The 15,647-nt window shown below is 27.8% G+C and overlaps 1 protein-coding gene across 1 annotated transcript; it reads right to left on the reverse strand.

Moving 5' to 3' along the window:
* Positions 1-7,790: 7,790 nt before the first annotated feature.
* On the reverse strand, positions 7,791-15,245 carry LOC100571272 (staphylococcal nuclease domain-containing protein 1-like). The gene is made up of 12 exons (XM_029492587.1): positions 15,049-15,245; positions 12,169-12,353; positions 11,016-11,326; positions 10,820-10,936; positions 9,826-9,993; positions 9,503-9,646; positions 9,261-9,425; positions 9,045-9,190; positions 8,760-8,969; positions 8,453-8,639; positions 8,255-8,393; positions 7,791-8,102 (listed from the first exon to the last, which is right to left on the reverse strand). Exons 3-12 carry the CDS (start codon positions 11,214-11,216, stop codon positions 8,059-8,061), a joined length of 1,521 nt encoding a protein of 506 aa, XP_029348447.1. The 5' UTR covers positions 11,217-11,326; positions 12,169-12,353; positions 15,049-15,245; the 3' UTR covers positions 7,791-8,058.
* Positions 15,246-15,647: the final 402 nt, after the last annotated feature.

Here is a 15,647-nt window from a genome sequence, read left to right on the forward strand (position 1 = left end):
AAGTATAAGAATTGATAAAATAAACATATGATATAAATTTCAAGTGTCTACGATTTTTCGTTTTTGAATTTATTGCAACAAAATAAGAAAATAGCTACATAAAAAATCGAGTGAATATCCAATCTTTCAAAAATACGAACTTTAAACGCTCATAATAATTTTATTTAACTTTCTTAAAAAAAAAAACACACAGCATCGTAAATTCAATACATTGATCGCTCTGCTTAGAAACTATAATTGTCATTTAGTGCCATGACTATGTTAGAGATATGTTAGGTTAGGTTAGGTAACATTATGTTACTTTTCTGTCTTATCTTCTGATAAACTGTAGGTAATCGAATAAATATTGTATAGTATTGTAAGTGATGAAAAAAATATTATTTTTTTCATTACAATTTTATGTACAGCCCATATTATATTAAATAACTTACGAATAGGCAACAATAATAACGAACTATAATAATAATATTTTTTCAAGGTTTGTTACCTCAGCACTACCAAGTTTGAAACTGAATATCAAAACTATCCAGTATTATGACTTTATTTTGTACAATTTTGAACAACCAAAAAAAATTTTGTACAGTTCTCCTAACACGAGAAAACGCGATTTCCCCATGTCCGGTAACGTTACCCCAGCACTGACCATTTATTATCAAATCAAAATCTAACTCGTACAATATTATGATTATTATGTACTTTATTTCCAGTGTCTAATAAACTGTCCAGGTACTCCCACCCAGTGGCATTCTCTTCACTATTAGCAACAGTCCAAAAAAAAATGTTCGATTGCTTGACACAAACGTTACAGAACGTTATCTACCGACGGCTAATAGGTAAATACCTAATTAGACACCTAATAAAGGGTTTTTATAAGCTTTTCGGATTGCAGTTTGGTTATATAGTGTTGACTGTGGGTGTGTGAATGATACAGATGAGCGTTTTAACTTTCAAATTTCGAATTCACTAACGCCCTTAACAATTGGTTTTGTGTTGGGAAGCAACTTGTTCAAAACATAAATATTTAAATCGCATACAATTTGACATACTTGTACAATAACACCGCCAAGCCTTAACATCCGGAATGTACTTATATTGCCTATACAAAACGCCCGGTAAATTCATTTTTTTTATTCATCTGTTATTTACATCAGCAAGTTTTTTGTATAGAACCGATCGAATCAATTATATACCTACATCATTACGAATCGTGTCATTTTCATAATTTTTATAAAAATATAAAGGTCCACTACTAATGATTTATTTTGACGAACTCTAATAAATTATAAATATTAAATATTCGACTTACATAAATCGGACTATAACGTACCTACACAAATGTTAAGGAACACCAAACAAATGTTCTACGTTTTTGTTAAACCCAGTTCGGGTAAAATCAAAAATATTATTAATTAAATAATAAATTAGTTACTATGACGGTGAACACATGTAAGCCCATCGAGAAAGTAACAAATACGTTTAAGGATTGTAATATACATAGTAGGCATTCGAGTATTTTCAAGAGACTAAGTCGTCTACAATTTCATTATTATTTTTTGTCCCGTGCAGGGGCGATTCCAGAGACGTGAATCATAATTTTCTGGCGATTTCGATAATTTTTTTTTGTAATTTTTTTTTTAACAGTATGAAACTGTTTAGTTTGGTATGCGCTGTATTGAATTTTGTGTTAATAGTTTTGAATGAAACGATTCGCAACTGTAAGAACAGTTCCGATGATATTGAATACAATGCCCATCATTTTCTGATTGAATTTAGGTGTTAGGTGGAATCAACTTATATATTATTATATAGACTTATCAATACAATTATAGATTAAAAATGATTTTAGCTTAGAATACAATGATAAACATCTAATGGCCAAGAGAAGCGTGCCACTTTATTGAATCGTAATTGAGTGAAAAATCTCACTGCCCGCGAAATTTGTTCAAACTTCAAATCGTCAATAATCGTTTTTACCGTGAAAGCGTCGCAGATCCGTCCTTCTTTTCTCGCCCGTATCACTATTCTCGCCGCCCACACGACAGGCAACCGGTGTTTAAAGGGCCTGGGAAATGTGTCGTTTAAATCCAATGCAATAGTTTTTTCCTTTTCCAACAATAAACCTATATACATAAGTCATAACAAGGAATAGCGCGCTATATAGACTTGGAATATTACAAAACGTACACAAAAATGCTACATATTATTATTATTATTCAATAATATCTGTCGTAGCCAAAAAACTGTTCGGGCAATGGTATATTATATTATGGTGATAAGTCTAATAATGCTTCCTCGCTTCAAGGAAATGATCCGGCGTGGAAAGCGCTTTTTTACTCTAGAACTGATATTAGAGAATACTATATGGTCACTATAAGATACTGAAATAGTAAGTTGTAGTACATACACACTACGCCACTGGTGTAAGTATACATCCGTACATCCGAGTAGGTATCATATTAAACGAGTATAAGTATTTCCGTGCTATGAAATATTGAAACCCCTAAATAATTGTACAAACTTAATATAAAATTTGCCTGTGCAGTGTATAGTCGTGTGTCTTATTAATCAGAAGCACAGGACAGAAATAAGTAAAAAAAATCAGAAATGTAGTATAATATAGCACGTTATTCTCGCCCAGCTTTCAAATGAAGACGATGACGATCGACGACTTCCGAAGAAATTGATAACATTGTTAAAATTACGTGTATTATTTTCGTATTACATCTAAATCTATTCGTATTTTATATCAATATATATGTCGTATCCACATAGTGAAATCACTAATTTCATGAAATGTATATCCAGATAGTGAAATTCGTCCAGATCGTGAATTTTGATGAAAATACATTATGTGAACAATGAACATCCATTTCATGAAATGCCCATATTACCTGTTTTGTGTACTTTGTGTAATAATAGTTGTAATTTGTAAAACAAAATTGTTATGATATTTAGCATTATAGTATTATAACTATACACTTTATATTATTTTATGAACAAAAATATACCAATTAAATCATATCATATTACAAATATTTTTATTTTATTTTTCATAAACCATCATTATACGTATATTATATTTTATTATATAAATAATTAATCAATTGATTTAAACATTTATTTATTTTTACATGACGATTGATTATGACATCAACTGTTATATAGCATATTATTTTTAAAACATGCACACCTACTTGATTGGCAAGGATATTTTGCCTTACACGCCCCTTAATTTTTTTATCATTTTTTGCAACGAAAATGTAACATTTTTATCAACTTCATCAGAAGTGAGTACCTAATTGAGTTGTTGATTTTTTTCAAACATTCACTACTGAACCATCCTTTAAGTAAACCATATTTTATAATATATAGATCGCTGTCAAAACATTATTATCTTTATTGATATTGAAAAGTATTCTATGCACAATAGTCGATGTCATAATTAATCGTGAAAAATAAAATAAAAATATTTATAATGTAATATGATGTAATTGGTATATTTTTGTTCATAAAACAATATAGAAAAGTATAGTTATAATATTATAATGTTATAATATAATTATTTATTGCTAAATAACATAATAATTTTGTTTTACAACAATTACACAAAGTACACAAAAAAGGTAATGTCTATTTCATGAAATGGATGTCCGTTTCATGAAATTAATGTCCATATACCTAATGTATTTTCGTCAAAATTCTCGATCTGGACTAATTTCACTATCTCGATATCCAGTTCATGAAATGAGTGATTTCATTATTTAGATGCGACGTATAAACAATTCCGGCAAAGCTATAATTGCGTGAATGTGACATGTTCTAAATTCAATAATATATAATTGTTAATTATATGGGATAAACTATTCAAGAGTCGAGAGCTCAAAAAAGTTTTATGTTCTTTATATATTATGTACATAATAATTGACATTGGCATCGGTCGTTATGAGAATGTGTTGGTCAGTGGCACTAGTGCCACGTACTTTGTATGTTAAAAATATATGCTCTGTACTTGTTCGTGAATATACGAACTCCCGTAAACTGCTATAGGATCGGGCCATGGAATCGAATAGTAGTTTTATTTTTAACAGTATGAAATTGTGCTGGGGGGGGTCTGCGACCCTAGCACCCCCTGGAGCCGCCCCTACCCAGCTCACCGTGAAAGGGTTTAAAATAGACTTCACAGTAAATTATAATATGTTTTCAAAATTATTATCGGAGTGAAACTCAAGTCGTACGTTGCATGAAACGTGTATACTTCGTGTATACTAACGTGGACATTTCTGCAAAAAACGGCAGTGTTTTTCTAATCAATAATTAAAATTTGTTTTTATATAATATATTATTTATAGTCACTTGCGTTAAACGTATAATAAAATAAAATATTTTTAGTATTTAATACTGAAAAATAAAATTTTAAATTTGATTTTAATTTTTTGGAATAATTCAAATTGGCCAATTTGTGAATCAGATTATAAAAACAATTTTTATGGTAAAAACATTTATATAAATCAAGTAGTTTATTTTTTAGAACATTTTTAAATATCTATATTTTTTTGGGTAAATTAATTCAGAACATACCTAATAACTTTTCTTCAAAATATGAGTATATTTCTTATATCATTTATTAATCATCACAATTTTTTCTGTTACACCTATATATATATATATATATATTTAGACTATAGGACAGAAAGGCATGAAAAATAACTTTAATTTTAATATTTTTTTTAAAAAAAAATGTCTGTATAATTTATAGACGCTAACTTTACACGTATAGTACATTTTTATTATCTAAATCAGAAAACAAAAAAAATTAAATCTGGTTTAAATTTTTTTTTTTAAGTTCAAATTAGACAATTTTAGATTTTATTCTGATGAATGTATGTATTGATTTCAAAATAATGTTTTTTTTTCCGAGTGTGTACACGATAAGTTGTCGAAATTAAATTCGATTTTCAATTTTAGTATTTTTATTTTATCGTGATTTGATTTAAAAAGCATTATGAGCTAGGAAATCGGTTATTTCATATTATAAAGGCCCTTTGTGGTCTAGTTTTAATAAGTTTTATTACCTAAAATAATAAAACCCAAAATGTATTAGGTATAAAATAATTTTTTGAATTTTTAAAATTAAATGATATAGCAATTCGATATTCGAAAAGCTTTTTTCTGCAAATGTTTAAGACACAAGTATCGTTTCGAATTCTTTGTATGTCATTAATTTAAAAAAGCATTTTTGGGGTCATAACCAAAGCTAATGCCTTTAGTATATATATATATATATATATATCAAGAATTTACAGGCATGATGAACGCTTGTACATGCTTGACTGTTTATAATTTCACTGAATAATAATTATTATAGATAATTTTTCGGTAGGAAATAATGTATTCATATAGATAATTAATCTAATAATGTAGGTAGTGAAATTAATTTTAAAGTTTAGTAATATTACTTAGTACTTACCAACAATATCTATTGGGATGGCCAATAAAAATTGTATTAACTATATTATGTCTAATGTCTATTACATAATATAATTATTGACTACAATATTGGTAAATATTATTTAATTGTATTAGCTGTAACTATATAAGTGTGTAATTAATATAACTATACAAATTTACCTATGCGGCTATGCCGGAATTTTGAACTATAATCTACATATAAGATAGGTACCTACCTAACTAAAATTGAATGAAGACAAACCAATTATTTTTTCCCATGTAGTACCTATTGATGATTTGCTTCCTGCCTATTATATCGAATTTTGTAATTTTACAGTATTGGTTATTCGTATTTGAATTATATATATATAAAAAAAAAAAATTGTCCAATGACAATTCGTTATTTTACGGATAAAAATCCAATATCGAAAAAATGTAACCTCAGACGTTCATAAAAATCAATTTGACTTTTCGGTATGCTTTTTTTTGTTTAGGGTAGAAAAACTTATGAGTAGGCCTTGGATTATATAGAATTAATTGTTAATTGTATCCAAATACAGATAAAAATTGCGGAGTGAGCTAAACAAATTTTGTTTTGTTCACCAGAAACTTCAAATATGAAATTTAATTTTGCTATTCTTTTCATATTTTATATTCTTAGTGTTATTTATCAAGTTGTGGTGCTATGTTTTGTTAATATGCATTGTACAATAATTTACTTTGTATTTTCTTAAACCTCGTTTATGTTGACTGAAAAATAGAAGAAACAACTTGTCATTTATGTGAATTCATAAGAATAATACCCACATTTACGTTTCATATCAATTTATTAATAATAGGTGTTATATATATTTGTAGGTAACCCAGTGGATTGACCCATCAAACCGTTAAAATTATGACTCCTTATCAGTTACATTAATTATATATTTTTGACAAGAATATTATTTTATAAGTATTTTAGTCAGTTCTCCACACAAATAATTATTTAAGGCGGCTTATATAGTAGTGGCTACTATTTAAGGGGAACAATTTAGGCAATTTCTAATCATTGTGTTAGTCGTAAATGATTATTAGTGAGAATGCGGTTTTTATGTGTAAAATAGAAAATAGAATTTCGAACTCGATTAGATATTATTTATTTTAACTAACTGCAGATTTCTGTTAGTTAAATATGAACTTAACAGTTTAAGAGCACTACCCCAAATTCCCGCGTTTTCCAACTTTTTTTTTTTTAAATATTCATGGTTTATTGAATAAAAAGCTTTGATTTGAATTTTACAAATATATTTTGAAAGAATATCCGATTATTGCGAAATATATAGCGACTAGATACCGTTGTCTTTTGTGCTGATATTTTATATATCCATAATAATTAGGGTTGTAAAATTTCAAGAAATTTATTTTCTTGAAATATTTCATTTTCATGAAAAATATTTTTTTTTATTTGCAAGTGAACATTTTTAAAAGTTGGTTTATTGTATAAAATAAAGAAAATATGTAACATAGTTACATACTACATACATAATAATACACAAACATAGACATATAAAAAACTAGATAACCGACTATAAGACAATATTGAAGTCAGCCATATGCCAACAGGGAAAAATTGCATGATTGATAATATGAATATCAAATATGTACCTATATTGTCTCAAATATATTATTATGTCATAAAATTATATAAATATGTATAGGTATTAGGTATCTTGTATTCTTATAATCTTATCTATTGAGTTATTTTTTAAACATTTCCCTAAACATATTTATACATTAATTTTGATATATTTTCATTAATTTTTATCGGGACTTTTTTTTCCGTATTTCTAAACATTTATACGAGCGGATCACAGTAGCAGTTATATGCTCCGCACGCGCATGCGAACTCTAATAAGTACTATCGACATCATATTATTATATTATCAATTTTTTATATAAGTAATAACTAATAAGAAATGGAAACCGATTCTTTTTGATCTATCAATGTTATTTGAGATCCTTGGACAACATGATAACTGTACTCTTCAAACATTGACGTTGCTCTGTATTCATCAATATTTATTTCAATTTATTTTTTATTAGATACTCTTACGTAGGCATGAACAAGCTTACAAAAGTTTCCTTCGATCTTATAATCAACACGTGTACATATAAATTGATGAACACAGATATGACAACTAGGACATGCCAAAGGACATCTCCTCCAACGGAATAATTGCTAATTATTATGGCTAGGTATATGAACCAAGTAAATTTTGTTTAAACATTAAAAAAAAAAATGTACATATTTAATTTTGTATTTTTTTTTTTTAAATATGTACAGAAAACTATATAATATTCCATTACACCAACTTTTTATATGCTATATAACTATTTTATTTATTTTAATAGGCATTTCCAGTGGTATACGCATTGATGACGCGTAAAACTGAAACTTTTATATAAATAGACACTTGAAAAAAACCCAAAAAATTATGGAATGCGAAGAGAAGTGTATAGAAATGATGATGTGCTGCATACAATGTTTTTCATGTCAAAAGCTCTTGCACTTTTGCCAGCCAATAGAATAGTTGAAGGTTTTGAAGTACCTAGTGATTAGAGAAACTTTCTTCATCCACCTTGGATTGCTCCTTCATCAAACGGGCGTGTAACACCTAAAAATTTAAGTTTTAATTAAATAACACAAATCAAAATCATATTAGTCTTAATTCAAATAAATATGAGGAATTAATCAGCATTAATCCACATGAATTATAGATAATATTAGTTCAATCAAACTTAAATAAAATGTTTACTAATTACTAACCTGCCAAAAGGAAGTTAATAAATGAATTCTCTTTTTGAACGTGAAGACGCATTTTACAACCGCTCACAACGTATTCAACCACAGCTTCAAGCATCGGAAAACGTTGGAGACTAAAAAGTGCCTTGGCACGAGCAGACTCCTAAACATACAAATAATTATTACATTTATTTCTCCTCGAACAAAATTAATTTTATTTACCGCAGCACTAGTACAATCAGTGATATATGGTTTAAGGGGAGAGGATTTTGAGTAAAGCCCTTTGTGAGATTGTTTTGCGATTTCTTCTGCCTTCTTCAATTTATAAAGGCACTGGGATGATTCTTCCTCCCGTGGGTTGTTCATAACAGTTGCCAAACCTTCTTTTACTAATTCTTCACCAAGGTTTCTGAGTAATACAATAAACAAGCATATTAAATAATAATAATATTATATTACAAAATTAAATTATCCGTTAACTATACTTAACAATACTTTAATTATTAAAAAAAAATAAAAAGAACCTTACATTCCATCAATTATAATTGTAGCACAAATTTTTTCTTCAAATTTATTAATTTTGGGTTGTACGAAATCTACAGAAGCATTTACTTTCTTTCCAATACAACGTGTCCTCAAGAACTCACGTGCTTCATAAGCCCAAGGGATTTCGTGAAAATGTTTACCAAAATTCCGTGAGGCTTGTGTAGCTGGTGGCTGACCGTTGCCATTTGATTCACTGAAGAAAACAAATCAAAAATTGTTCAAATTTGTGTTGTGTATGTAGATAACTATAAAATGTAGAAATAAATACCCTCTTAGTACTTCAACTCCTAGCCTGGCCGGTATGATGTTAGAAAAGTATATTTTTTGGAGCTTTTTGCTACGGGAAGACTTAACTAACAGACCTTCTTCTCTTATAATTTCAATTACGGTTCCAACTATTTCTCTTTCAGCAATCTAAGCCAAAAGAACATTCTCAACTAAACAATAATTCTAAAACACCAACTCTTTAGCTAACTAATAATACCTCTTGTCCCGTGTTTGTGTGATATTTCCAACACCTCAATTTATTTTCCTTGGCTTGTCTCTCAGTTGCCCAGAGGTTTTCAGCACTTTCGTGTAAGTAATTCATACCAAATTTTGGACAAATAGCGAAACCTTGTTTAACCAATTCAAAAGCAATATCACCAGCCTTTAAAAAATACAAAAAGTACAATCTTATTAAATAATTATTACACAAAAGACTACAAAAATGATTTTAAAATGTACTGGATGATGGATAGTCCCATAGAAAGATTGAGTTTTCCTATTAGAAAGCACTCCTTCCAAAGTAACCTCGACGTCCTTTTGCAGTAAACGAACTTCAACAAAGAACTTTGCTTCATCTCCCAATTCTACACCTTTTGGTGGACACTATATAAAATTTATTAGGATTTATATTAGATATAAGTAAATAACCAATTCAACAATTTGTCACATAATATAATATAAATAATAAAATATTGTGTAATTTAGAGAAATAATTAGGTATACACTAAACACTATAGTGCTGTATGTATTGCCAAGTATTTTATGAATGAAAAAAACCTTACCCTGACTCCCGAAAGGTAAAGAAGGATCATGTTTCTTTCAGGCAACAACAACAGCTTCATCGTGTTTCCGTCAAGAACAGATTCAACCACAGCCTTAATACGTGTTTTAGAATTTTTCTTAAAAAATGATTCAGCGTCATCAATGGAATTATTTTTCTTTGCAGTGTTCTAGATCAGAGGAAAATATTTTAATAATTTGAAAACACATGGTTTATTAAAACAGTAGGTACCTACCACAATAAATTATTATAGTATATTTTGTTAAAAATAGGTATCAAATCATAATACAACAACACATGGGCGGATCGGGGAGATATTTCAGCTTAGAAAAATACAAAAGTACCAACCTACTTAATTTTACGAAATATTGAATTTTAGCGGAAATATATTATTGTTATATTAACATAGCCACAATACATTTTACACATTATTTTTTGAAGATCTGACCATTTGAACAGTTTATGTAGACACATTTACAAGCCTTAGTTTATGTATTTGTCCAAAGTACCTATATAACATAATAAAAGAGACTATAGTCGGGGATATAAAAACTGGCTGCTGATTTCAGCACCCCTCGTGGTATTTTATTAATTAGGAATATCTACTACTATAAGCGCTAACAAAAAACAGATAGATGATGGCTGTTGTCTGTCTGCGACCCAAAAAAACTGGTTGTCACCGACTATGTTTCTTAAGAGGATGTTACACAGATACTTGTTGTCTTCATCTTACAAATGTACGCTCAGCAGATCACCTTTAGCTCTGTTAATTTAAATTTTAGAGTGAATCGATCTATCATGAAAACTTATGGTAAGAACATTATCTGTATGCATTTTTTGCTAAACAATTGAACTATCATCAACATAGATAATGTTCTTACCAACAAGTTTCATGGAGGATTAGAATCAAAGTGTTTCTGCAAGTTGTCAGTAAGACTTTCTAATTTGGATCTTTCTGATATAGGTTGTACATAGACATGCAACTCAGGACTGACCTCTGATACAAGCACTTCAACATAGTTGGTTTTCTGTTCCTTTACCATACCTTCATAAACAGGTTTATGGCTGTTATTGTTCGCCTCCACTGGTTCCTCAATATAATTCTTCCATAACTTAAATAAATCGTATAGAACAAGATTAATTAGTGTTAAAGAATAAAATATATTTCTCGTTAAGTATTTTTATTTTTACGTTTATTTTTTTATCCTTTGCATATTTTTCTGCTTGTTGCAAAAGCTTGAAGTATTTTGAATGCTCGGCTGACTTGTGTAGTGTATACAGTCCTTCTTTTACAAGCTCCACTGATAGATTTACATTTTCCACAAACAGCCATCCAATCATGTTTCCCCTATTATTACAGGATACAACAGAAATTTCTACATCACGGTGCATTATCTTTTCTTTTGTAAACGCTAATGTTTTTTGATTATGTACTTCAGCTGCTAAGGTGGATGAACGTTATATTTTGTACTTCCAAAATCAATGGATGGAACGTAAGATATCTAAAAACATTTAGTTTGAATAATCATTCCATTTTTAAAATGTATTTAATAACTAAGACTGTAAAAATAAGTAGTAAATATAACATAATTATAACAAATAGTAACACTTTAGACTTTAGATATTCTAAATTCAATTTTTATATTAACCGACTGTTTTACAGAAAGTGAACACTTCAATTTTAGTAATTTTGCCATTTCTTTAACTCTGAAAACAATTAAGTTTTAATAGCTTTTGAGTTTATTCTTTTATTGAAATTATTAAGTATTTAGTTTTAAAAATGTAATCATAAGTAATTGAATTAAAATAAATTGTCACTTTATCTATGATATATTATTAATATTAGGAGTTTAGTCGGAGAACTTCTTAGTACAGCAAGCCACGACGAACGAATAATGACCAAGACATTTTTCATCGGCACTTAAATAGTATAATGAACCATCCACATTCTGGTATTAGGCATTTTACCAGTAAGTTAAATTTATGAAAATGTTTATAATCAATATATTGTCATTTTTTATATACAAAATTATTATTATGATTACTCCAAAAAAATATTTTCAAAATAAAAATATATTTGTCTTTAGTAGCCTAGTCAGTAATTTGGAAAATAGTCTTAGAAAAACTTATTAAATTACTTATATAGTAAGTATATCCTTTTTTTTTTAAATCACCCCCAAGATTTTTAAATATTATGATTTATGTTAAATCATTTACTTATTCTTCCATAATTGTTAAGTTTTCTTCCAAACCAATAAGTAGTCATATATACACCCTTTTACACTCCATTTTCTAATTAATTATATTAATTGAAATATTTAAATTCATAATATAGAAACTTTACTCAAAGTTGAACAAGATACATTAGAATGCAGCAAAGACCCATTCTAAGAGTTCGTCGTCAGACTTATATTCAGCTTGATAGAAAAATTAATTCAGCCTGTGAACGGTTGATTCAGACCGAATTTCAACGAGTGAGTTCCTTCAATGTACTGGGCATTTGGTTTACAACGCAGGTATGAAATATCCCTATAAAGCAATAAAGAAAAAAATGTATTATTAAGTGAATATAAAATATTAAAAAATGTAATATTTTAGGGAGCCTAATAAAATTACAAAAAAAAATTATTATATTTTGGAACGAAGACGTGGCAATAAAAACAATACAATTGTTCCAGTGCTAATCATGGAAACCATTGAAGGTTATTCGGTAAAAAATAACTAAAATAATCAAAATGAAAATATGTAATAACCTAATAATAATTATAAATAAATAACATTTCAGGGCAAGCACCAATTCATCAAGTAGAAGAAATTCCTACTGCTAATGTAAGCAAAGACTTTGTTGGAGGTTTGTTTTTATCAAATTTAAAATTATACTTATTAGGTAATTTAAATATAATATATTAACTGTAGGAATAGAGGGACGCATTGAGATGGATTCAAAATCTCATAAAACAACAACAAATTAATGCTGATGAGTACCCAAGTTAGTTTTAAATTAAAATATATTTTTTAAGCTCATACTAAATTTACTAAATATAATATATACATTTGTGTCATTTTTCAGTTCAAGATATTGGTGATTTTGTAATACCCGAAGATGATGATCCACTATTTTGATGCAATCCATGAAATAGAAAAACTGAGAATAACAAGAGAACAATATGAAATTAAAAAAAATATATTTTGGTAGGAAACTATTTTTCATACACAAATTATTATTTTTTCTTATCAATTTAAGTTGATCACTATAGTAACTATATTATAAATTTAAAAACATAAATTAAATTAATAATTTTTCATAATAAAATTTTCAAATGCAGGGAATTTAGAAATTCTGAAATTATAGAGGACAATTTTGTTTTAATTATAGTTTGTACTAATGCAAACAATACAGAATTATTAAATAAGATAAGTATTTACTTTAGACAATATATTAAGAAACACTTTTCAACTTCAAAAATGTATACCTTTCGAAAGGAAATAACAAAGCACCATATAGTTACAAATTGTTCTCTTTAAACACATATTCAATTTTCACTGATATTTTTGATAGTGTAAATTAATTTGAGTAAATTTAGAATGTGTTGTGAGATTTTAACGCATAAGGATTTTGCTTTTAATTCAGTGAGACAAAATATAAGTAAATCTTTTAAAGATCATTATATAATTAAATGTTATTAAAATTTGATTCTATTCATCAATCAGTTTCATAATTTATATGCAATTAATGTTTTTATTTGAATTGATTATGATTCTCTTACTTGGCTAAGTCGAACCTGAAAATGTTCTTCATAAACATTGGTCTGAAACCTCTCTACATAGGCTTAAATTTGATAAAAATGACAATATGATGAACTTAGTATTACTAACTAGTATTCTTTATAAGTTAGTTAGTTTTTAAGTTTGGTACATACCAACCAAAAGAAATTGAATTAAATACTTAAATTACGTTGTATACTTTATTTATAGTTTCATATAGATTTCACTCATCTGTATCTCGATAGAATAATAAGCCTCTTTAAAAAAATTGTAACATTCAAAAACAAGTTGAAAATATATCTCAGTAAAAACTGTATTAATATTGGTTCACAAGGGTTAGAACTTTCCGAAATACGTGAAACTCCTTTAAGGGCTTGAAAGTGTACCTGATTTGAAGTGAAAAATTGACTAATGTTTCATTTGAAATTATAAAACTTATGATTTTGCAGCATTCAAAGTAATTCAACATTTATTATCACCAGTTAATGCCATTAACAACAAAACATTTCTCAGGACATAAAAAATTGAACAATTGCGTGCTTTTATTGTGAATAATCGGGTAATTTATTATAGTTAACAAGTAATGATTAATTATTAACATTTCTTTTTATATTTCAGAATGTTAATGAATAGAAAACCACGCATAGGCTTCAGCATTAAATTTGGGTATAACTGTACAACACTATGTTGTTGTTGGAAATATTAATGAAGCGTTATATGACAGTTCTATGCAGTATTTCACTATAATAGACGGCATTCATTTTCAACTGGAAACTTTTGATCTCTGCTTTAAACTGTTTCATGTACTAAACTTAGAATATTCAACTCAAGCACAACAAGTGTGGCATTTTTATAAACATTATTTTTTCAATATTTCTGATCAGAAGATAGGAAGAACATTTTTATCTATTCCAAGTTCATGTAAAAACTTAGAAGTCTCATAATTATTAAAATTAAAATAATAATTTTTAAGTTACTTAATAGTTAATTTTGTTTACAATTATTATTATATTTTATTCAGAAAAATGTTCAGTTGTTTTACCTATCTGTGATTTAAATTTTAAAGTTGTAAATCACTTTATTATACATTATACCTATATCATGATATAAAGGCTATTTCTGAAATTATTTGTAAAGCATCAAATTGTTTTTGTTCCTTTGGAACATTAAATTCATTTAAAAAATATTTAAATATTTATAATTTATAGTATTCCTAATTTAAATGTAAGTAAATCAAGTAATACCAGCACATTAAAAACTACATACTCTATTGATTTGAAGTGAACACAAAACCTGAATTTTTTTTTCTGACATATCCCGGCGTACCATTGATAAACTTGTAGAAACATAATATTTTCAATACAAGGAAAACATTTTGGTTTTATAAAAACTAAAGAATATTATAATTTAATTTCTTAGTGAACCTAAAAGTAGCAAATAAATTATAATGTCCTTTTACCTGGTATTGCGTGTATGATGGTACTTTCACTATTGAAGTGTGCTCAAGTAAAAAGGTGGGCAAGTGGTTGTCACTCTGCTGTACAGTAGGTTACTGTAATCGATGGTGATGGATCATAGTATACGACAAACGATTCTGAGTGATGATGGTCTGTCAGCCTATAATATTTCTAAGTATATTTGATGATATTATTGTGATAAAAGTAAATTACATATTTTATTGTTAGGCATTAGTACTACAGTAAGTTAATTCATTTTTACAAAAAAAAAAAAAATTCTTAAGAATGTTATCGTGTGTATAAAACCAGAGGCGTACCTGTGGGGGGGGGGCAACAGGGGCATTTGGGCATTGCCCCAAGAGCAGTTTTTTTGATGTCATAATGCAAATTCATTGTCCAGCTTAAATAATGTAAATAATAAATATTTTTAATTTTCGCCACGATTAAAGATATAATGGTTAATCGTGTTTGATATCAAAAATTACTTATCAATGTAGTATTATCTATGTATAAAATGTCAATATTCGACTAAATTGGGAATAGGAGTAATGTTATGGTCACGTCATATAGTCACTATTTCATAATATGGTTATCACTTATC

Source organism: Acyrthosiphon pisum, unplaced genomic scaffold (genome assembly GCF_005508785.2).
Source record: "Acyrthosiphon pisum isolate AL4f unplaced genomic scaffold, pea_aphid_22Mar2018_4r6ur Scaffold_21838;HRSCAF=25021, whole genome shotgun sequence".
In the NCBI taxonomy this organism is placed as follows: Eukaryota; Metazoa; Arthropoda; class Insecta; order Hemiptera; family Aphididae; genus Acyrthosiphon; species Acyrthosiphon pisum.